The 22,643-nt window shown below is 35.0% G+C and overlaps 1 protein-coding gene across 32 annotated transcripts in view; it reads left to right on the forward strand.

Annotated features, from left to right (window-relative positions):
• lrrfip1a (leucine rich repeat (in FLII) interacting protein 1a) overlaps window positions 1-22,643 on the forward strand; it is a 274,944-nt gene that overhangs the window by 223,658 nt on the left and 28,643 nt on the right. For 28 of the 32 annotated variants that reach the window (XM_051930476.1, XM_051930481.1, XM_051930477.1 and 25 more), the window contains 7 exons: window positions 3,751-3,876; window positions 14,219-14,290; window positions 17,640-17,810; window positions 19,408-19,500; window positions 20,036-20,128; window positions 21,144-21,236; window positions 21,536-21,680. In XM_051930476.1, coding sequence (XP_051786436.1) covers window positions 3,751-3,876; window positions 14,219-14,290; window positions 17,640-17,810; window positions 19,408-19,500; window positions 20,036-20,128; window positions 21,144-21,236; window positions 21,536-21,680 — 793 coding nt within the window. The remainder of the gene's footprint in view (window positions 1-3,750; window positions 3,877-14,218; window positions 14,291-17,639; window positions 17,811-19,407; window positions 19,501-20,035; window positions 20,129-21,143; window positions 21,237-21,535; window positions 21,681-22,643) is intronic. The other 4 variants (XM_051930479.1, XM_051930488.1, XM_051930506.1 and 1 more) reach the window with 2 other exon arrangements.

The following is a 22,643-nucleotide window of genomic DNA, read 5'->3' on the forward strand; positions in this document are numbered from 1 at the left end:
TGTCCAGTTATTATTATTATTATTAGTAGTAGTAGTATTAATATAATAAAAACATACATTTGATTAGAGTCTGTAACTCCCGGTGTAAATTTTGGCTACTTTTGGCTACTAAGTGACGTTCATGTGGTACAACGAACCTGCCTGTCCCTCTCAGAGTTGACAGACTTCTTACAGTACAAAGTGACTTCTTACAGCAGGCTGCTTGTTGCTTGTTCTGATCGACACATTTACAAAACAAAAGACACTGATGGAGAGGTTCAAAGGTATTTAAGGTGCACTGGGATTATGAGTCTTTTCGTAGACTTCAAGGATTCTAGTGTTAAGAGTTTCTTTAAATTAAAATATCCTAAATTGTCTTGTAGTGAGAAGTCAAGCAAAATGACACCTTTTATTGGCTAACTAAAAAGATTACAATATGCAAGCTTTTGAGGCAACTCAGGCCTGCATATTGTAATCTTTTTAGTTAGCCAATAAAAGGTGTCATTTTGCTTGACTTCTCACTACATTCATAATGGCTAACATGGTACAACACCCTAGTACTACTAAATTGTCTTGTAACTTACTAATTCAACAGTACAAATAAAATAATGTTAGAATTTTTATGTTTACTTAGCAGTATTTTTCAGTTGCTGGAGAGAAAATGTCAGAGAATAAATTTGGAATATGCCCATGGTAAGATAAATTAGGTAGTCCCATATTGATATCATCCTTTACAAACCCTATATTGAAATCCCATCAAGATTATAAAAAGTCCCCCATTTGTTGTTACACTGGGTGGATCCCTGTGTCCATCACACATTACAATGGAAGCCCTGCATTGTATTTTAATGTTTATGAATGCCAATACTAGTTTATTTAAATGATAGTTAATAACTTCTTGATGGGGTATACCAGTATTGTAAAGATGCTGTCACAACTGTGGTAGTGCAAGATAGTTTTTCGTAGGCAGTCTAGTTGTTAAGGCTTTGGACTTCAGACCTCAAGGTTGTGGGTTCAAATTCAGCTACTAACACTGTATGACCATGACCATGAGCATGACACTTATTTCACCTGTCTGTGCTCCAACTGGAAAAAGCAGAAGAAGTGGAACTAGTTGTACCTCAAATGTTGTAAGTGGATAAAGGTGCAATTATTGACAGCGAACGGTATCGAGTATCATTAAATTTCACTGGTATTGGTATCAAACACTAAAATGGACTTCTTTGACATGTTTAAACGATATACAAATGACCTTAAATTGAACAAATGAAACAACTGACAGAAAAGTAACATGCAAGTATACAGTGGTGTGAAAAACTATTTGCCCCCTTCCTGATTTCTTATTCTTTTCTATGTTTGTCACACAAAATGTTTCTGATCATCAAACACATTTAACCATTAGTCAAATATAACACAAGTAAACACAAAATGCAGTTTGTAAATGGTGGTTTTTATTATTTAGGGAGAAAAAAAAATCCAAACCTACATGGCCCTGTGTAAAAAAGTAATTGCCCCCTGAACCTAATAACTGGTTGGGCCACCCTTAGCAGTAATAACTGCAATCAAGCGTTTGCGATAACTTGCAGTGAGTCTTTTACAGCGCTCTGGAGGAATTTTGGCCCACTCATCTTTGCAAAATTGTTGTAATTCAGCTTTATTTGAGGGTTTTCTAGCATGAACCGCCTTTTTAAGGTCATGCCATAGCATCTCAATTGGATTCAGGTCAGGACTTTGACTAGGCCACTCCAAAGTCTTCATTTTGTTTTTCTTCAGCCATTCAGAGGTGGATTTGCTGGTGTGTTTTGGGTCATTGTCCTGTTGCAGCACCCAAGATCGCTTCAGCTTGAGTTGACGAACAGATGGCCGGACATTCTCCTTCAGGATTTTTTGGTAGACAGTAGAATTCATGGTTCCATCTATCACAGCAAGCCTTCCAGGTCCTGAAGCAGCAAAACAACCCCAGACCATCACACTACCACCACCATATTTTACTGTTGGTATGATGTTCTTTTTCTGAAATGCTGTGTTCCTTTTACGCCAGATGTAACGGGACATTTGCCTTCCAAAAAGTTCAACTTTTGTCTCATCAGTCCACAAGGTATTTTCCCAAAAGTCTTGGCAATCATTGAGATGTTTCTTAGCAAAATTGAGACGAGCCCTAATGTTCTTTTTGCTTAACAGTGGTTTGCGTCTTGGACATCTGCCATGCAGGCCGTTTTTGCCCAGTCTCTTTCTTATGGTGGAGTCGTGAACACTGACCTTAATTGAGGCAAGTGAAGCCTGCAGTTCTTTAGACGTTGTCCTGGGGTCTTTTGTGACCTCTCAGATGAGTCGTCTCTGCGCTCTTGGGGTAATTTTGGTCGGCCGGCCACTCCTGGGAAGGTTCACCACTGTTCCATGTTTTTGCCATTTGTGGATAATGGCTCTCACTGTGGTTCGCTGGAGTCCCAAAGCTTTAGAAATGGCTTTATAACCTTTACCAGACTGATAGATCTCAATTACTTCTGTTCTCATTTGTTCCTGAATTTCTTTGGATCTTGGCATGATGTCTAGCTTTTGAGGTGCTTTTGGTCTACTTCTCTGTGTCAGGCAGCTCCTATTTAAGTGATTTCTTGATTGAAACAGGTGTGGCAGTAATCAGGCCTGGGGGTGGCTACGGAAATTGAACTCAGGTGTGATACACCACAGTTAGGTTATTTTTTAACAAGGGGGCAATTACTTTTTCACACATGATCATGTAGGTTTGGATTTTTTTTCTCCCTAAATAATAAAAACCATCATTTAAAAACTGCATTTTGTGTTTACTTGTGTTATATTTGACTAATGGTTAAATGTGTTTGATGATCAGAAACATTTTGTGTGACAAACATGCAAAAGAATAAGAAATCAGGAAGGGGGCAAATAGTTTTTCACACCACTGTATACTGTGTTTATACAGTATAGACCATTGGTGCCCTCTAGTGTCAATTAGTTTAAATGTAGCAAGTAAATGATAGTTTATAAGCCAGCTCAATTGTAATGGAATTTAGCTTTTGCAAGTATGGATCTTTAATGCAGTATGTTTTTCTTTAAACATGTCTTTGATAAGAGCATCAATTTAAAATATAAGAAAAGGTTTAGTAAACTTAAAAAAAACAGTATTATAAGGTTTATCCTAAACTTAAAATGATCATTAGTTTAACTCCAAAGGTAGTAAAATCAATTATGATGGTCAAAAAGTAGTTAAAATAGTCACCTGTGGGTTACCAGAATTCCCCTCAATAAAGATGACAACCTTTAAAAGTTAAAGTCTGTCTTAACCAGATGCACCACCAGTTTATCAAAAGAAACAACCAGAAACAAGCACACCTATTCATCTTACCAGATCAGTGTAAGAAGCCTCCAAATAAACCTAATAAGAACATCAATGGGATGTGTGAGGAAACAAATACTAGGAGAAAACCTCTGCAAACATAGGAGAACTCGCTTGGTGGTCCAAGGACTTATAAGATCAGAGATATAACCAGTATGACACTGAGCTGCTTTACAAGTCTATTCTCCCATATTTTTTTTCTTGAGTGCTTTTCTCACAATGTAGATTTGGGGTTCTTAAACATTTTTAAAATTACTGTACACAAAAAGTACCCCATAAAAAGGAAAGGCAAAGACTATTCACATGTCCTGAAATGTGTAATAAATAAGTATTTTAGTGTAGCTGGTAGACAGATACTTTTGTGTTATGGCTATTTTAAGTGTATGTTTACCACTAAAAGTTGCTTTTGTTGTTTATAGGGATCACGGAGCACCTCCACACTCTCCGCAGCTACGCTTGCTTCTTTAGGAGGGACATCCTCTAGGAGAGGAAGTGGAGATACATCTATTTCTGTGGACACAGAAGCTTCTATACGAGAGATAAAGGTAAAACTACTGTTTGCTTTTATTGTTATCCATATATTGTATACATATCTTGTCTGTCTTTAAATAAATGTTCTTGGCTTTTAAAGCATTTGTTTCCATGCTGAAAAGTCATTTTCTGAAACCCAAACTTCAATCTAGCATTAAATAAAGCATGAATCAAGTTACTTCATGAGGAAAATAGTAGGATACTTGCACTATACTGTAGTGTGGTAGTACATACTGTACTTTATTTACTGGCTTTCATAAGACACACATAAAATGCTGAAAATTAATATACCTAGCGCTGTATGTAGCAACTGCAAACAACATACTTTAAAAATAATATAACATTTTCAAAACAACTGGAAAGTAGCCCAACATAGGATTCCTGCCAATTAACCTGATCTAAGGGTTCAAGTTCCACCACTGCCTTTCCCTGTGACTCTATATAAAATGCATAGATACCAACATCAGAAATGTATGGCAGTGTTCTACCATTAATGTAAACTGTTTGATATTGTTACCTTCCAAGACATTAAGTTAAACCCCAACTAATTTCATAAATGCAAGTAATACACCATCTTGTGATTTTAGCTATTTAATTAATACTTTGTTGATATGGTTCTCCCAGTATAATGCCAGTTTTCAGTGGTGTTAAATTTTACATTATGTTATTTTGTTATAGATTGATTTTTAGGATTTGTCTCCAGATGTGTATTTTTGCAAAAAAATCTGTAACTCATTTCAAGATGAAGGAATCGCCTGACTCTGCAGTTGTTTTTATTCATTATACCTTATGTTGAAGATCTTTTCTTATAATTTTTCTGAAGACCTATCAGTTGATAAAAACAAAGGAATTTATTATTTTAGCCAAACGCAGAAAAAGGCACAAAATTAAGATTGAACTTTTGGAGAACTAATATTTAATTATATAAGTACTACTCAGAGAGAATATTAATTTATTACATTTCAGGGCACTGTGTTTGAGCTATGTCATCTATACTGGAAAAAAAGTGTAGTTTTCTGAAAGTCTACAATCGCTTTGTCTATTGTTTTTTTTTAACCTCTGTGCTCTATAAAGCTGAAACCTTTCAGGCACCACTACACTACAATACAATGATTGTTATGTGCCTCCTAAACCAGAGGTGTTTTGTTGTTGTTGTTGTTTTCCCTCACATCAGTACACTTCTGCTTGGTTTTTTTTCAGTGTTACCATCTCCCACCTTCCACTACATTAATGTGAATGTCTGTATTACTCCTTGGCTGAATTCATACCTTCATAGGATTTCTCAAGGATACTTACCACCGTTTTTTTTTCTTCTTTCCCAACAGAGTTAGCATAAATGTCACATTTTTGTAATGATCACTGCAAGATATAGGCCATCCACACTCAATTAAATTTGCTTTAAAGATGGGTCCTTAATCTTCATTTGCACCTGTGATGACTGCCTCTTTGAGTTGCTCCTGGTTTGCTTATGAAATGATATAGCAGGTTAAGAATGTATCTGAAGTCATAAGATGGGTGGATGAAATTGCTGAGTTCTGTTTTTTGTGAGAAAGCATACTATTTAGAGATGAGGCCCTGAAGGACTTAAACTTTCATAGTTTCCCACATAAGTGCATTATGATCTGGTGTTAAATTTTTAACAATTTTCTACATTTACTGAATGAAAACATATGTATACTGAGTTTCCACATCAAGCAGAAAATCCAGTATGTGTGTTTGTATGCACATACAAAACCAGGATTAGGTGAGTAACCCAGTTAAGGTAGTCACCTGGTTCTTTAAAAACCCGCGTTTACAGGTGCAATTATGCATCTGGAGTTCTCCTTTGGCAAAATGCTCCAATGTCAAATGCACAAAACTGCACAAAAAAAAAAGTTAAAATTCTCATTGGTTACTGTAAAACCAAAAACAAGCATAAAGGTGCTTGTCTCCCAAGCAGTATGTGAAATGTTACATTGCTCATTACTTACAAAAAAAGTAACAAAATATGTCATATTGTTACCTATTCTGCTGCCTCGCAGTAAGGAGACCTGGGTTCGCTTCCCAGGTTCTCCCTGCGTGGAGTTTGCATGTTCTCCCCATGTCTGCGTGGGTTTCCTCCCACATTCCAAAGACATGCAGGTTAGGTGCATTGGCAATCCTAAATTGTCCTAGTGTGTGCTTGGTGTGTGGGTGTGTGTGTGTGTATGTGCCCTGCCTGGTATTTGTTCCTGCCTTGCGCCCTGTGTTGGCTGGGATTGACTCCGGCAGCCCTCGTGACCCTGTGTTAGGATATAGTGGGTTGGATAATGGATGGATGTGACTTATTCTGAAATTAATGTGTTACAGACAGTGCATATTTTTGTTACTACTTCTTTTGTATGAAAAACTGCACATTTGACTGGCCAGCATTTGTTACTAAATCCTGAGCCTGTATAGGAATCTTCAGAAAACTAACCAGAAATACAGCCAAACATGATCATTTTCTAGTGTTTTATAAATACATTTAATCCTTCATGCATATGAGGTATATCATATTCATCCCCTTTTCACATCCCCAACTTGAGCCACTAATGATTTACGGTATGAAAAGTGGCCATTGCAATAGCAGATCACCCTGTGTCAACATATCTATAGCAGACTGATGGATAAATCTAAAGTAGCACTTTATTATGTTTCTGTTACTGGATTGCATGCAGCACACTCTTCTGCTTGGTTGTGTGACTGAGCCCTGCAAATGATCGATGTACCAGTATATGTGCTTCATGCCTTACACCCAGTGCTGATGGGATAATAATAATACAGGCATTTTTATTTATAGTGCCACTAATTTTAAAGTTTGTGCTCAAGTTTGCACCTTCCAGGGTGCCGCGTGGGTGGCATGTCTCTTATTGGCTTGAAATGCTATTTCTTTTCCATCCACAAGATGGACTAGAGAGCTGTAAGATATGCTATGAAACGCATTTAACCAGATGTCACATAGAAATGCATTTAAGCCAATGTCACATTACGTGACTTTTTGTTATGGGGTATGACAAATTTGCCATTGGCTGTCACGTATCTCATTGCTGCACCATGTCAAATTACATGATAGAAAATGGCAGTCCATGTTTAATTTACCGACCAAGCACCGATCTTCCAGTGCACTCATGCTCGCATCTTTTTCTGACAGCTAATAGCATTCTGCCTGAGGAGTTGATGGAGGTCATATGATAAACAGCTGTGGCAAGTTCAGCAGCAGTCTCTGCCTTTTATTTCTTTTTTATATTCTGTTATGGTATGCAAAATACAACACATCGGATGAGCTTCCCTTTGTTTGTGAGGTCCATGGCCCCCATAAAAATAAAGAATGACATTAAAAATAACAAAAACAACAATTCACTTGCTTTGCTTGTTTGTACATCTTCTATAAAATGATGCATGTATGTGATTTCAATACGTGTGGCAGTATTTCCATATTGCTGTACTAAAATCAAACCTGCTGCTATCTGCGTCCAATGAGGCTGCTAGGCCAATCCATTAATAATTTTTGAATCAGGAGAAAATAATGTTTCATAAAAATATACATTTTTTTATGTGCTTGTAGACTCACAATGACCTGAAAAGGGGATTTATTTTTTGCTCTGCGCCCTTCTGGCGTGTATAATGATATATCATACCAATCTGTTAATTGGCACGGACAGTAAATCAGCATTACCTATGCAGGAGGTTGTGCATATGTCCAAATTCACCAGTGTGGACTGTTAATAAGTGCAAAGCACAGCACATCATCTTCAAAAATTAAATATTATAGATATTGGAAAATACTGGTCATTGTCCATTCATCCATCCATCATCCAACCCGCTATATTCTAACACAGGGTCACGGGGGTCTGCTGGAGCCAATACTGGTCATTGTTCCACTCATATTTCATTATTTATTCATTCATCCATTCATCTGGAGCCTTTCCTAGCAAGCATCAAGCTCAAGGCAGGGGTAACGCCAGAAAAAGGCACCAGCCCATTAGAGTTCTTTGTATATACTGGATGGTATTTTGTTCTTAAATGAGCCTTTCCTATTAAGAGAAACACCAATAAAACCAAAAAGTTTTAATTTTCAAAATATCTCCTGTAATATATACTGCTCAAAAAATTAAAGGAACACTTTTTAATCAGAGTATAGCATCAAGTCAAAGAAACTTCTGGGCTATTGATCTGTTTAGTTAAGTAGCAGAGGGGGTTGTTAATCAGTTTCAGCTGCTTGGGAGTTAATGAAATTAACAACAGGTGCACTAGATTGCCAACAATGAGACGACACCAAAACAGGAATGGTTTAACAGGTGGAGTCCACTGACATTTTTCCCCCATCATCTTTTCTGACAGTTTTTTCACTAGTTTTGCATTTGGCTATGATCAGTGTCCACTACTGGTAGCATGAGGTGATACCTGGACCTGCAGAGGTTGCACAGGTAGTCCAACTCCTCCAGGATGGTACATCAATACGTGCCATTGCCAGAAGGTTTGCTGTGTCTCCCAGCACAGTCTCAAGAGCATGGACGAGATTCCAGGAGACCGGCGGTTACTCTAGGAGAGCTGGACAGGGCCGTGGAAGGTCCTTAACTCATGAGTAAGACCGGTATCTGATCCTTTGAGCAAGGAGGAACAGGATGAGCACTGCCAGAGTCCTACAAAATGACCTCCAGCATGTAACTGGTGTGAATGTCTCTAACCAAATAATCAGAAACAGACTTCATGAGAGTAACCTGAGGGCCCTACGTCCTCTAGTGGGCCCTGTGCTCACTGCCCGGCACCGTAGAGCTCGATTGGCATTTGCCATAGAATACCAAAATTGGCAGGTCCATCACTGGCGCCCTGTGCTTTTCACAGATGAGAGCAGGTTCACCCTGAGCACATGTGACAGACATGAAAGGATCTGGAGAAGCCATGGAGAACGTTATGCTTCCTGTAACGTCATTCAGCATGACCAGTTTGGTGGTGGGTCATTGATGGTCTGGGGAGGCATATCCATAGAGGGATGTACAGACCTCTACAGACTAGACAACAGTACCTTGACTGCCATTAGGTATTGAGATGAAATCCTTGGACCCATTGTCAGACCCTATGCTGGTGCAGTGGGTCCTGGGTTCCTCCTGGTGCATGACAATTTCCGGCTTCATATGGAGAGAGTATGCAGGCAGTTCCTGGAGGATGAAGGAGTTGATACCATTGACTGGCCCCCACGCCCACCTGACTTAAATCTAGTAGAACACCTCTTACACATTATGTTTTGGTCCATCTAACACCACCAGGTTGCACCTCAGTCTGTCTAGGAGCTCAGTGATGCCCTGGTCCAGATCTGGGAGGAGATCCCCCAGGACACTATCTATCATCAAATTAGGAGCATGCCCCGACGATTTCAGCATAATTTTATCACTTTGATTTTGTCTTTGAATTCAACCTTCTGTAGGTTGATAATTTTCATTTCCATCAAACGATGTGGCATCCTTTCAATTCCTAACACATTACCCAGTCCATATTAGTATAGATAGCCAGCATGGTTTTTTTTTTTTCAAATTGAGATCTGATGTTTTTTCAAAGTGTTCCTTTAATTTTTTTGAGCAGTTTATTTGTTGCATCGCTCACAAAGCTTTTCTGTGCCACTCAATTAAAAAAGTTTTTCTTGGCTTGTGCAGCTAGTTCAATTTAGTTCAGTTTATTTTTGTATACTGAGTTCAGGCATAGAGCACTGTGACAAATTCACAGGTAAAATAAAATTACAGACACACAAATGATAAATTCTACGAGTACACATAAAGAGACACAGATTTGTGAAAACCAAATGTTTGTATTTGACTTGATGTCTAAATCTTTATGACAGCCAGACTCAGGACAGTAGCACTTTGTATTTGGAAGCAAACGGTAGATGAAGTGATGCATGCTCAGTGCAATATCCTGCATAAGAACCAAGCCATTAGGTTATGATACAGAGAAATCAGCCTGGATGTGGCCTGAATGTATTTTACTGGCTGGCTAGTCAAACAGTGTCTATTCCAGACTAACAAGCCAGCCACATGTGTTTAGAATCAAGAATTGTCTCAAATACGATATTCCAACTGCAAACTATCCATAATTGTACTTCAAACTATTAGATACTGCCTATTCAGAAATAAACTCTGCCTGAATGTGACATACCACAATCTGCAGTCAGCAGATTGTGCTTATTCTGGAGTCGGCCCAGATTTGACATACAACATTAGGCCGCAAAATAGCCTGTCTTTTCTAATCCAGATTCTGTCCAGATGCAGACTACCAAATGTATACTGAGCCAGATCATTGCCGACAGTGCCACAGTAGAACCAGAATTGGACTAAATGTAGTGTGCTAACTGAAACACTATCCAGGTAAAACATGTATGTATAAAGCATTAGAAACACCTCAATGGGATACACGCCTACACAAAGCACAGGAAGGGGTCAAAGTAATAACTTGCTGTGTATGGAGCTCACTTTGTATTTGTTCAGCACAACTTGGTTAGGACTGTCCATACCCAAGTCATTCGCAGTGATTGAATTTGGTATGTGTGATTTGGTCTGACTCTGTGTTAAGAATGCTTGTTACATCTTTGTGTTGAGGCTTCCAATTTTAATTATGGTTGGGAGCATGCACTGATTACAGCTCATTGCCGCACCCACCATACAACAAACTACCTGGCTTGGGATCCGGGTGCAGCCGTGCAACGGGTGACACCTCAGCACCACACTGAACATTGTGAGGCTACTTTTATATTACTGGTGGAAGGGATGCAAAAACATTGAAAGAACAAAGATGGGTTTGTGACTTTTAAACCACCAGCACAGAGCATCTGACCACTCTAAAAGTTTCCACACCAAGTATCGGATGCTATAAGTAAAATAAGCCTCAAGTTAGGTCACTCACTGCTTTTAAAAGTAAGTGGACTTTATAATACATGTTACTTTTAATGTGTGTCCCAACACTGCTCCCAAAATTGTGCTGCTGAGCTAAGCACGGTTTGTTAAACTCAACATAAATTTGATTTCTGAAACATTGATACAGATTATTTCAACCCAGAGAAGAAATAATAATCGGCTGAGCAGTTGCCTCAGGAAATTTATCTTTGTGGACACTTCATGCACACCTTCAGCAGCTATGGTAGAAGCTAAGCAGGTGAACAGAGTGCATTAGAAGTGTGCTGACTACAAAAACCGTAACTATAACCCAGTTAAGGGTTTACATTGCCACATGATGGACAATCAAAACAGTTTTTATCTGACATCTCATATAAAACATATTTTTCAGAATACAGTAAGATTGATTGTTGTACAAATCTACATGTATTAACCAGGTTTCTCAGAAAGTAATAACCCAGTTTCTCTAATTGAAATGTGACATTTTGGAAAACAGGTTTCTGTGAATAACTGAGTTATTAAAGCAAATGTAAACGCACTAATTGAGTAGAACCCTGAAATCTAGTCCCCTTATTCAATTATACCCGGTCTGCTACCTGATTTGCTAGTTATTCCTGGATAATATATATATAGAATCTACTAAGTGCATTTGTTGTTATCTGTAGGGAGACTCCGCACACTAACATGGCTCTCTGCCTTTTTTTCTTTTTCTTTTTTCAGAAAAGTCACATTTTTCTCCTTTGTGTTAAATTCATGCTTAAATTACCATGCTGATATTAGCGTATCAGAAAGTGAAATAGTGAATTGCTCTGGACATTTTCTTATGTTTACCCATGCAAAGAAGTCCACAACATTCCAGCAGTAACAGAAACTATTACGGTAACCTCCTTAGCAATATGTTTAAACCAGGAAAAAGCAAGACAAGAAATACTGAATTATTTTGGGCAAGGAAAAATGTCATGTGTAACAAACATGTAAATGCCAAAATGTCAACATAAACTGTGTATGAAATGTATGTTTACTATCCTTGCTGTACTGATGCAGATTTAGTACACGTTCATTGTGTTATTTGTTTTGAAATAGTCACCAAAACACTGCCTTACCTTGCTATTGGGACAGTAGAAGCATGTTTCTTTGTGCACTTTTCTTAGAATATTTTTTCTGTTGCATGCATATGTGAGGGTTTACTGTCTGTGCCTGAACCATACAATTGATGAGTGTTTTGTGCTATCGTAGGTTACTACAGCACAAGGCTTAGTAATGTCCACATTTCCTCTGGCAAGAACATTGACAGTTACTACATTGTGAACAGTGCTTAGTGGGGTAACATCTTTCTTGTCCTTGAATTTGATCGCAGTCATTTTGCCTTTTTGGCATGCAGCTGCTGTTACACCATGGTGAAGTTTCATGCAACCGAACTCACCACGCATATTACACCTGTCTAGTCATGTAGTGTCATATGCATCAGTTTCACTCTCTGTGTCAATGTCTAATGACCAATGCACATCATCATCATTATCCCTTTATTCGAGCAATACTTCAGTTAGAATTTGTTTTGCCATTGCATTTTTTGATGTTACCATGAATTGGCAGAATGTATATAAATATTCTGATTTTTTGTGGAATGGTGTTATTTCTTCCAATAAATGGCAGCAAAACACTATCCCAAGAGTTATTCAGACTGAACACTGTAAAACATAAGATTACATGTCACCCCAAGTCTAACTTGAGTTTACCCTTATTTACATAGAATTTCAAGCCCATGTTATGCTCAAGGTTAATGTTAAGGAGGTACAGAGTGATTATGAAATTTTAGAGGGTATAGTATTGCTTTGATTAAAAAGGCTGAAATTAAACAAATTGCTCCAAATTGCCGGACCAGATAAAATTTATCCTAGAGGCCATAAGGGGTTAATTAATGCATATAAACCATTAATGGAACTTTTTCAAACATTATTGCATGTTAAAGAAATTCCTAATGACTGGAATCCAGCCAAAGTTATCCCATTATATGAAAAGGGTAATTGGTCAGATCCAGTTAATTATAGGCTTGTGAGCAATGACAGTAAATTAACAGAAGCAATTATTAAGGAAAAGATTTAGTATCACATGACAAGAAAAAATGTGTTATTGAACAGTTTATTTTTTCAGATTGTGTTTTACTAATATAATGTTATCAGGGAATTGCATATGATAATATTTATCTTGATTTTCAGTAAGCTTTCGATAAGGTGTCACATGGGAGGCTAGACATCAAACTGAAAGAAGTAGGAATTCAAGGAGCTGTTTGTAAAAATTGGCAAAGGCTGGGGCCTTTGGATCTTTTTAATTTATATTTTTGGTCGGCTGATAATGGGGCTAAATAACTTAATCAGCAGAAGTGGCAGTTTCAAAAGATTGTCGTTCTAAGCTTAGCTTAGCTGGAATCTATTTGACTGCAGCCAGCAAATGTTCAGTGCTTTGTCTTTTCTTTATACATTAGTAAATCTACTCTTCTATTTCAAAAGCAGTTACGCCACAGATAATGAACATAAATGATTAGACTGCTTATAACTTACCTTTCAGTGTGCTCTTCAATTTAAAAAAGATTGCATTTGAACCTAGTTGAGTGCCTGCCATGTTTGTAGGCTCATCCCAAACAGGTTTTGTAAAAGAACTGAAAGGAGCTGCATAAATATGTGCATCTGCCTATTGTCCACATTGAAAAAATGTTACAAGGAACTTATTTTTAACTTTTATGCTGTCAGTTATTCATGGATACTGAAGCTATATTAAAGGTCTGAAATGAACATGACAGAATAATGCTATACAGCTGTCTTTAAAAAATCAAGCTTGTGTGACCACTCTAGTAATTGCAGTATTTGGATTGGTATTTAAATTCACAGACAAAATACAGAAATTCACAAAGAGGAGTCAAAAACAGGCATCTATCACTTTAAATAATAACAAACATATGTTTGAACCTTTTCAATAATAAATTTGATAGCCAATGGAAAATTTTGACTAAAGTATAATGTGGTTCCTGATAATAAACAAACAAAAAAATCTCTGTAACCAATGTAATTGAATGTGTTGTAAGATTTAAACAATATTCCCTGTCTTAAATAATTTGCTTTTTAAATTAATTTTGTCTGTTTTTGAAATCCAGTTTAAACAATTGTCTCCCATTTCTTGGCTCATTAGTTGCATTCACTTCCGTAAATTAATTTCCTGTAATTTTAACATTTGACGTACATCAAAATCATTATTTTTCTGAATGTATTTTTCATTTGAAAATGACACTCTTTTGTTTCTGCAGTTGTTGAATGTAGCCTTCTTTGAAGTCACATAATATGTTTTCTGCTTTTGTTTGTTTACCCTGTCCTTCATTCTATTTTTGTAAGAGTATAATTTAAAAACAGCTTTAATGCTGTAAGTCTGAATGTAGTTTGAGTTCAAGTCCCTTGTTTTACTTTCTATTACCTTATCTCAGGATATTCATGAGTTAAAGGACCAGATTCAGGATGTGGAAAGCAAATATATGAAAGGGCTCAAAGAAGTGAAGGTACATTGTAAATAAAGAATAGTAATATATTAATATCTAATACAGATGTAATTACTTAAATTAACATGCACGGCTTTTTAAAGATTGAATAACTTTGCACTTGTGATTTGTCTTCTGTCAGTTTAGATCCTGCATGTCAAACCTAATCTTTGGTATTTGAGTTACTATGCATGCGTTTCGTGTGTGCATAGGTATCAAATCAGAAAGGTTAATTGCATTTAGGTATTCTGTATAGGATGTAGTCCTTCTTGCACCCTTTGCTCTTACAGTTACTCCATGATTAGTTACCTTGTTTGTTTTTGAAAAAAATCGTAATGTACTTTAAATGATCATATGTTCAGGTTAGACATACAGCTGAATTTGCACATTTTATACTCACTGATAACATACTAGTTACTTTTTTTATAACACCTCTATCATGTAGAAGTCATTTTCATTATCACCTTTTTCTTGCTGAGCATGATCATGACAGTCACTATAGCAGAGGGTGTAAAGTCATGACTGCAAACTATAAGGAACACATCCATCATAGAACAGACCGTTCAATTTATTTTCTTATCAGCATTAATATGTAGTATGTTATTTTGCTTTGGAATAACACCAGAAAACCCACAAAAAACTAGCCTGTACTTTTGCTAAACATTTTTGAGAAGGTAGGATGGCACTGCAGATTCTGGCTGTGAAACTGGATTTAACATTGTTTTTAGCTTTTTGTTGAATGATGCTAATTGTAATGTCACTAAACATAAAGAAAGACCAAACTTGACATTTGAAATTAACATGTAACATTATCAAATACACTACTATTGCTGAAAATGAAATGTACTGTTATTGTAGGATATTTTAAGTGTACCATTTAGTTATGGTTAATATAAAAGAGAAAGTAAGTTTTATGTAACAACTTTAACAAATAAATATCTGTGCCATCTCCTGAGTGTGCAGGAAGAAAACTGCTAGAGAACAGTGGAGTTCAGGTATTCTTTATGAAAAATAAACTTTAGCAGAAACACACTTCTAATGAAGAGTGATGACCATGTGCTTCTTTAAATACTCACCACTTTTTGTTTGTTATTTAATTGACTTTTTTAACTGCAAAGTGTTGAATGTACAGTATTTTTGTACCAATATATTTTGATTGTTTGGTGATATTCTTAAAATGTGAAATAAAGTGCTAAGTTAAGAGATTAATTTCGCTTTAACCATGTAAAGATTTTTTTCATATTGTTTTATATAAAGATTGATTTTTTATTATAATATCATGAAGAAGCAGAGTTGCAGGCAAATAACTGATTCAGTTGTTTCCATTGTTTATTTTTTGTTTTTGAACTGTTCTATTTATATCTTGCTTAATAAAAGACATGTTTCTAAAGATTCTTAGGCATGGTATTTTCATTAACATTTTATTAGAATCCCATTGTAATGTCAAAACATGGCTTCACATACCAGGGTTTACTTTAAATTTTTTTTTTTTGGAAATATGGACCAATCAGAGCACAATATGTGTGTGATGTAGCATTAAGATCTTACAAAAATAAACCTGTGAACAACCTTAAGAAAGAATTGCTGTATTTGTCCATAATATGTGGAGTTCAGCATTAGCCAGTGTACTGATAATGCATTCCTTGCCTGAATGCTTGCTAGGTAATCACTGTTTTTTATTTAGCAAACAATCATATATAGTTAAATTATTTTAAAATAACATACAAACTATGAAAGAAAAATTTTCTGTTTTAGATTAGTCATTCCCTAAATTTTTCAAGCATAATGTTTAAATATGAAAGGGGAAATAAACAAGAAAGAAATTCTGAATTATTAAATACCACCTAAAAAACAAAACAAAGAAATACATGTCAGTCTGCTAGTAATGAATGACAATAAAATATAAATATTTTTAAAACTTATTACTATGTTGCAAAATTTAGATTAAAGATGTGATCATAATTTAAGTTTGAGTGCATATGGCAATCCAGTTTTAGGTTCCTTATTTTTAGTTACAAGAAAATAGCACATTTTATGTCAAATTTCCTTTGATACACAACCTCTATTGCTGTCCCAATGCCCATAATATCTTACATTATGTTTGTAAATTAGGTTTTGGGCCTTAGATATTATTGTACTGTTGATGGAGGGCTGCTACTGAAAGTTACTGTTTACAATAAGTTCAGAGAAATATTTTTAATTTAATATTGTTATAGAAAATAAAATTGGAGTGCCTCAAAATGTTTATAGGAATTAAAGGAAAAAATTGTTACATTTGTTTCAAGTTTAAGAATACTATTATTGGTAAACAAAGTGATCTTAGTTTTTTTAAATTTTTTTATACTTTCAAACTCATCTCTTTTACATTGTAGTCTATTATCACAAAGAAGGCAAACAGCATGAGTTGCATATTAGGTGTCCACGATTTATTGTTAGAACATTTAAAAAGTCGCGAATAAGTATGTTAAAACACCTGATAGAGCACCTTCCAGGCACACAGATGGAAGCCACATCTTCTGTATCGATTGGAAACCAGTGGAGAGCAAGTTATTTACAACTTTTCAGATTACAAGTAGTGTTGTGACCTGCATAACTCCTTGCACAATTGACCAACTAATGCAGAAACTGGGATGAAGAGTTCAAGTCTCCCTGTATTGTTGGCTTCTCACTACTACTCATTGTGAGTGGTTTTAATAGTGTTGCATCCAGATCGTTTTGACTGTGAAATCGTTTTTAGTAGTGGAGTTGTTCTGTTCTTTGGTCTGAATGGTGACTGAATGAATGTCAGAAATTGCCCAAGGCTATAGATAGAGCACATTGAAACACTGCAAGGCATTCTATTAAGAAAATGTGGGAAAGTATATCCCATTATATACTTGACCAATAACACAATAAAAGCACCATCAGTCGCCTAGTTGAGAGCTAACAGGAATGATAACTCTTCTAATTAATGCATACAAAAACCGTTTATCATAAAGTCATACCTTATTAGTGATTTTCAAAAATGCAAATATTTTACCATATAATAAATCAAGTATAACTTATTGTCTCAATGTACAATGTGATACTTCAGTTTAGGCAAACCTGTGTATGTTGCACAGTTTTGGCTACCATTTCTTGTAGAATATTTGTTTTTAAATGAATCTCATTATTTTTCTGTTATTTGTTGTTATTTAGAAATTCCAGTTTATCAATGAGGGGTAGTTTACCTTTTTGTAATTCATGTAAATTAATTAATATGGAAATATTCTTTATAATAAAATTTTGCTTTATTTTCAGTTTTTATTATTTTTAATTCACAGTAGGTTGACAAAATACTCAATTAAAATATACATTATATGTTATAAATTTTTTGTTTTAAATCTTTAAGGACTCTTTAGCTGAAGTTGAAGAGAAGTATCGGAAAGCAATGGTGTCCAATGCTCAACTTGACAATGAGAAAACAAACCTCCTTTTTCAAGTGGACACACTGAAGGACTCATTAATTGAGTTGGAAGAACAGCTTGCAGAGACAAGGCGTGAGTATGAAGAAAAATCTAAAGTAAGTGTCTCAATTTTTATTTTTTTAGTCCCTTTTTAATTTAGGTAATTATGTGGTAAATACTGTGATTGTATGATCAGGAATTAAGATTCTTTAGAATACCTTTTTCATTTTTTTAATTTTCTGTAAAAATTCAATTTTAAAAGAACTTAAGCAGGGTTTTAACTGATCGGTGCTCTCAGAGTAAAAGAGATAATTACAGAAAGTGTAACAAAAAACCTCCATGTTATCTGCCCCACATAGATACAAAAATTGTTTTTGTTCTATGATATTTTAAAAAGTTTTCTTTCAAGTGCTTTGGAGTACAAGATGCAGAATAACACTGTTAACTATTTGTCGTGGCCATTGTACAGTATACTCTCACTCAACCATGTTTTCACAGTGTCTCTGACAAAGATTATCAATAAGTCACCCAGTGATCCAAAAACTATTATTTTATTTTCTTATAATTTTAATAGATGTGAGCAGTCCTACCTAAAATGGTTAAAAACCTCTGAAGGCTTTGAATGACATGATAATATCAAAATGTAATGATCTCTGCGCAACATATAAAACTATATTGTGGATACTGCTGTCCACACTTGGCTCCATAATTTTACATTTATCATGAGCAGACTGCTGGAGAGCACATATTTCCTTCAGTGCCTGATGTAAACTTACTTTGGTTTCTTTGTACGTGACATATATATCAGAGTATTTGTGCAACTTTTCATTTAAAGTAAACTACAAAAGCATTTTAACAGTACCTGATGTATTTTCCCCCAGGTTCAAATTCTTTTCTTTATAGTTAAAGATTTACCAACAGAGAAATTATTTTGTATTTACATGCATTGTTTATTATTGTTTGTGTGTGTGTGTGTTTTGCATTAGTTTTTTTATTTAAAAAAACTGAGGTATAATTTTTTTAAAACATTTTGTTACTGTCTCCCCAACCTCTTCAAACTGATACCCCTAACACACAAACACAAGGGCAACACTTTTATTTGCATATATGGCAATATACCTACCATAACTGAAGAGATGCATTGAATTATAGCAAAAGCACATGCATCTGTGCAAGCTGATAAATAAAATGAAAGTTGCAAAATCTTAGATATAATTGATCAAAAATACTGGTATCTTTAAAAGGTTCCTGGACATTAATTTTTTATTTGTCATCCTTCCCAACCTAAAGGCACTCACACGACTGTATAACTGAGACTTTAAGCAATCACGGTTTGAATACAATAAATGAAGAAAACCATTAATACACAAGTGCTTCCATCTTGTCTAAACTGTCATTTTCTTGAATAAACTTCAGTATTTCTGTTTAAACTTCACTGTGTGTATAATATAAAAATGTTTGTTAAAGCATTAATTATATGTCTTTGTCTGTCAGTGCTTTGTTACAGATAACTTAGCAGGTTAATTGATTTTCTTAAAATAAGTAGGTGGAAAAATAGATATGTAGTTACATAGATATGCAGAAAGGTAGGTATACTGCTGAGACAGGATATAAGGAAAGAAGGAAATAATTACACTTTAAGATGGACAGTTTGGCAATCTGAGTAACCATGCAATTTGAAATAATCTTAATTTTGTATGCTTTTTTCCTTAGCAATATGAACGAGAAAAGCATGCCCACAGTGTACTACAGTTCCAGTTCAGTGAGATGAAGAAAACACTTCAACAAACTGAAGAATTGTTAGCTGTAAGTAGTAAATAAATAAAATGATACATACAGTATATTCATAACTGAACATTATAAGCAAATCACTCCCCATAGCTTTCTTGGGCATTATTTTTTGGTCATGTTTCATTTTGCATGATTGTGGCACCTGAAAGATCTGTGATTATGGAAGGTTGGATTTATACTTTGCTGTTGTCTCAGCTGTTTGTTTTTGAGGTTGGAAAGCCTAAACAAAAATGAAAAATAATCTGTTTAATTATTTATGCTCAGTTGAAATGAGGGGATAAGCCAAAAAAAAATCAATTTCTTCTAAACTTAAAAACTTTCATTTTTAGGCATACATTGAAATAAAATGTAAATGCTGTACTTATGTATTTTTATTTCAAATCCATAATGAAATTTTGAAATCATCAATTTTGACTTCACTATTATGCTTATGGTAGGTATGTACTGCCTTCTTTCTGAATGTTATTGTGCTGTCTGTTTCCTTTGTGCTTACCTTCATTTCTTCCTGAACACTTTTTTCCTTCTTTTCTGACACCTTTTTATATGGCAGGAAGTTCGACAACTACACCTCAAGCAAGAAAGTTATGTTAGGGAAATATCTGACCTACAGGAAACCATTGAATGGAAGGATAAAAAAATAGGGGTATGGTATATAATAATCATGATTACCAATTTTTAGTACAGGAGTGTAAGGTGTAAATTGTATTTGTGTGTTTTTTAAAATTAGAAGTAACTTTTGTTTTTGTAACATTTTAACCCACATTTTAAAAAAATATAGCTAAAATTACCATTTAGTCCCATTTGATAAATGTGTTCTCGTCTTTCCCATCACAACCATCTATTTTTGTAGAATTATTCTTCCATATTTAAGAAGAAACCTGACAAAGTGTCCAATAAATAGAAGTATGAATCAAAAAAAAAATCATCATCAGTAGTCGTTTTAAGGCATAGACTAATAGGAATGTGAATTTCCCATTGGGATTAATAAAGTATCTATCTATCTATCTATCTATCTATCTAATAGGCTTCTTAAAATGAGTTAAACTTAAAACAACCTTAACATTGTTACCATATGGCTAAAAAAACATGATTTATACTGTAGTATATTTTTATCTGCCTCTTCCTTCAAGTTGTGCTCTTCAGAATGTATCATTCTTCAACAGATAACATTCTTATGTGGAATTAATTACTTTCCAAGCTACTTATGTTATTTTAAATGTATGTGCCTCCTCACTCTGACAAGGCAAGTGTGGATTTAGTTAAAGCAGTAACCATGAAGCACGTTACAATTCATTATCTCTAAATAAAAAAGTTTTTAACTAGGTGAAATGTTTTTAAGAAACTGTGCAACTTAACTTGAATATTAATAAAATAAAAAATACAAGAAAAACTATACAGTGGTAAAACTACCATTGATGACCATTAGTGTTTCTATTCTATGTTTTTACATAAATTATAAAACTAAGATATTAGTCACTCTTATTTATATTTGTCAACCAATAAATTGTCATGAGGCAATGATATACTAAGACAGTTTATTAGATGTCAGACTCAGTTTTCCCGTCTTTCTTGCCTTGGCTTGCATCTCTTTGTTAGTGGCTTCTATTCCTCTTTGTCCTTTACTTTGCTTTTCCTTTCCTCTCATGGGTACCATTCAGGCATTAGAAAGACAAAAAGAATATGCAGATGCAATAAGAAATGAACGTGATGAGCTACGAGAAGAGGTGGTGATACTGAAGGATTTATTAAAGGTAATAAATGTGGCCAAATGAAATGCAAGTAAAAGATTTGTAGGACTTCTGCTTCTTTCAGTCATTTGATAATGCCACCAGATAGTTTAATAAGCGGGAATCATAGTCAAAAAGTAAAATAACATATATGTTGTGTGAAAATAATTTTTCATTTCATTGTTTTTCAAAAATATTGTTTTATGCATTGACATGTGGAATTTTATCTGTAATATCAATAATTTTTTTTGGTAAAAATGTAACTAAAACTGTAGTATACCTTAATGTATAGTACTCTTTGCTATTATTTTCATATTGTCTAGAAACATGGAATAGTCCCTGGTTTAGAGGTGACCGCAAATGGAGAAGCAGGAAGCATTATTATTGATGGTCCTGCTGAATCAGAAACTGTAACAATGGAAATTCAGGATTCTGCTCAGGGTTCTCAGTCACAGGATGGGGTTATTGGTAAGAGATCTTGTGCAGATTTTTAATATATGCTGATTGTTATGAGGTGTTTCTGCTTCTCTTGTGCTTGAATCAACCATGTATCATTGCATTTGCATCTTCTACCTTTCTTGGTTTTTTTCACAGTAGCAATTAATCAGTTTCTTTTCTTCTAGCTAAGCAATTAATAATTACTAATATTTAACTAAATAATTTAAGCAATAACATCTCATGCAGTTCTTCAAAGAATCACTTTTTTGATGGTATACAGGACTGATACAAAATAACATTAGTAATATCTTATATAAAGTATAAATTTAGTACTATGATTAAGTAGGATGGTACCATCTTACTCCTCAAGGTATTTAAATCGCAACTCAGTCATAGTCTGTATGCCTGCATGGGTTTTCTGTGGGCTCTTCAATTTACTTCCAATTCCCAATAATCTCAAAATTAGATTAATTGGTAACATTTAAATTGCCATGGTGTGAGAGAATGTGTTTTTGTGTTTAAATGTTAATCCAAGCAAGGACTGTCATCTGTCCATGGTTAGTTCCTGCCATGTGCGTTATCCCATCCTGATAAACTCTGGTTCCTCATGACCTCTCAGTATAAAAGGGACTCAGAAAATGGATGGATAGATTTGAGTGGTGAATTTCACCTGCTGTCATTACAGTGTTGTTTGCACAGAAAAATTTAGAGGATGTAATTAATAATTCATTATACAGTAATTAAACAATTGAAAGTAAAATTTGCTTTGATTTCCTAATTATTTTACTATAAATTTCACAATGCTGCATCTTTGATTTAACTGTCCTTTTCAAATTAATTCAAGTAGCAGTCAGTCCTTTTTCTTTTTCTTGCACTGCTGATTTTTCTTCAGTGATTTCCTCCTTCTCCTTTTCTTTCACTGAGCTTGGCGCCTCCCCTGAAAGTGTCTGTGGTTGCCACTTAGAGTGTGCACCCTTCAAACCTTTTCAATGG

The sequence above is a fragment of the Erpetoichthys calabaricus genome, chromosome 8 (assembly GCF_900747795.2).
Source record: "Erpetoichthys calabaricus chromosome 8, fErpCal1.3, whole genome shotgun sequence".
Classification (NCBI taxonomy): Eukaryota; Metazoa; Chordata; class Cladistia; order Polypteriformes; family Polypteridae; genus Erpetoichthys; species Erpetoichthys calabaricus.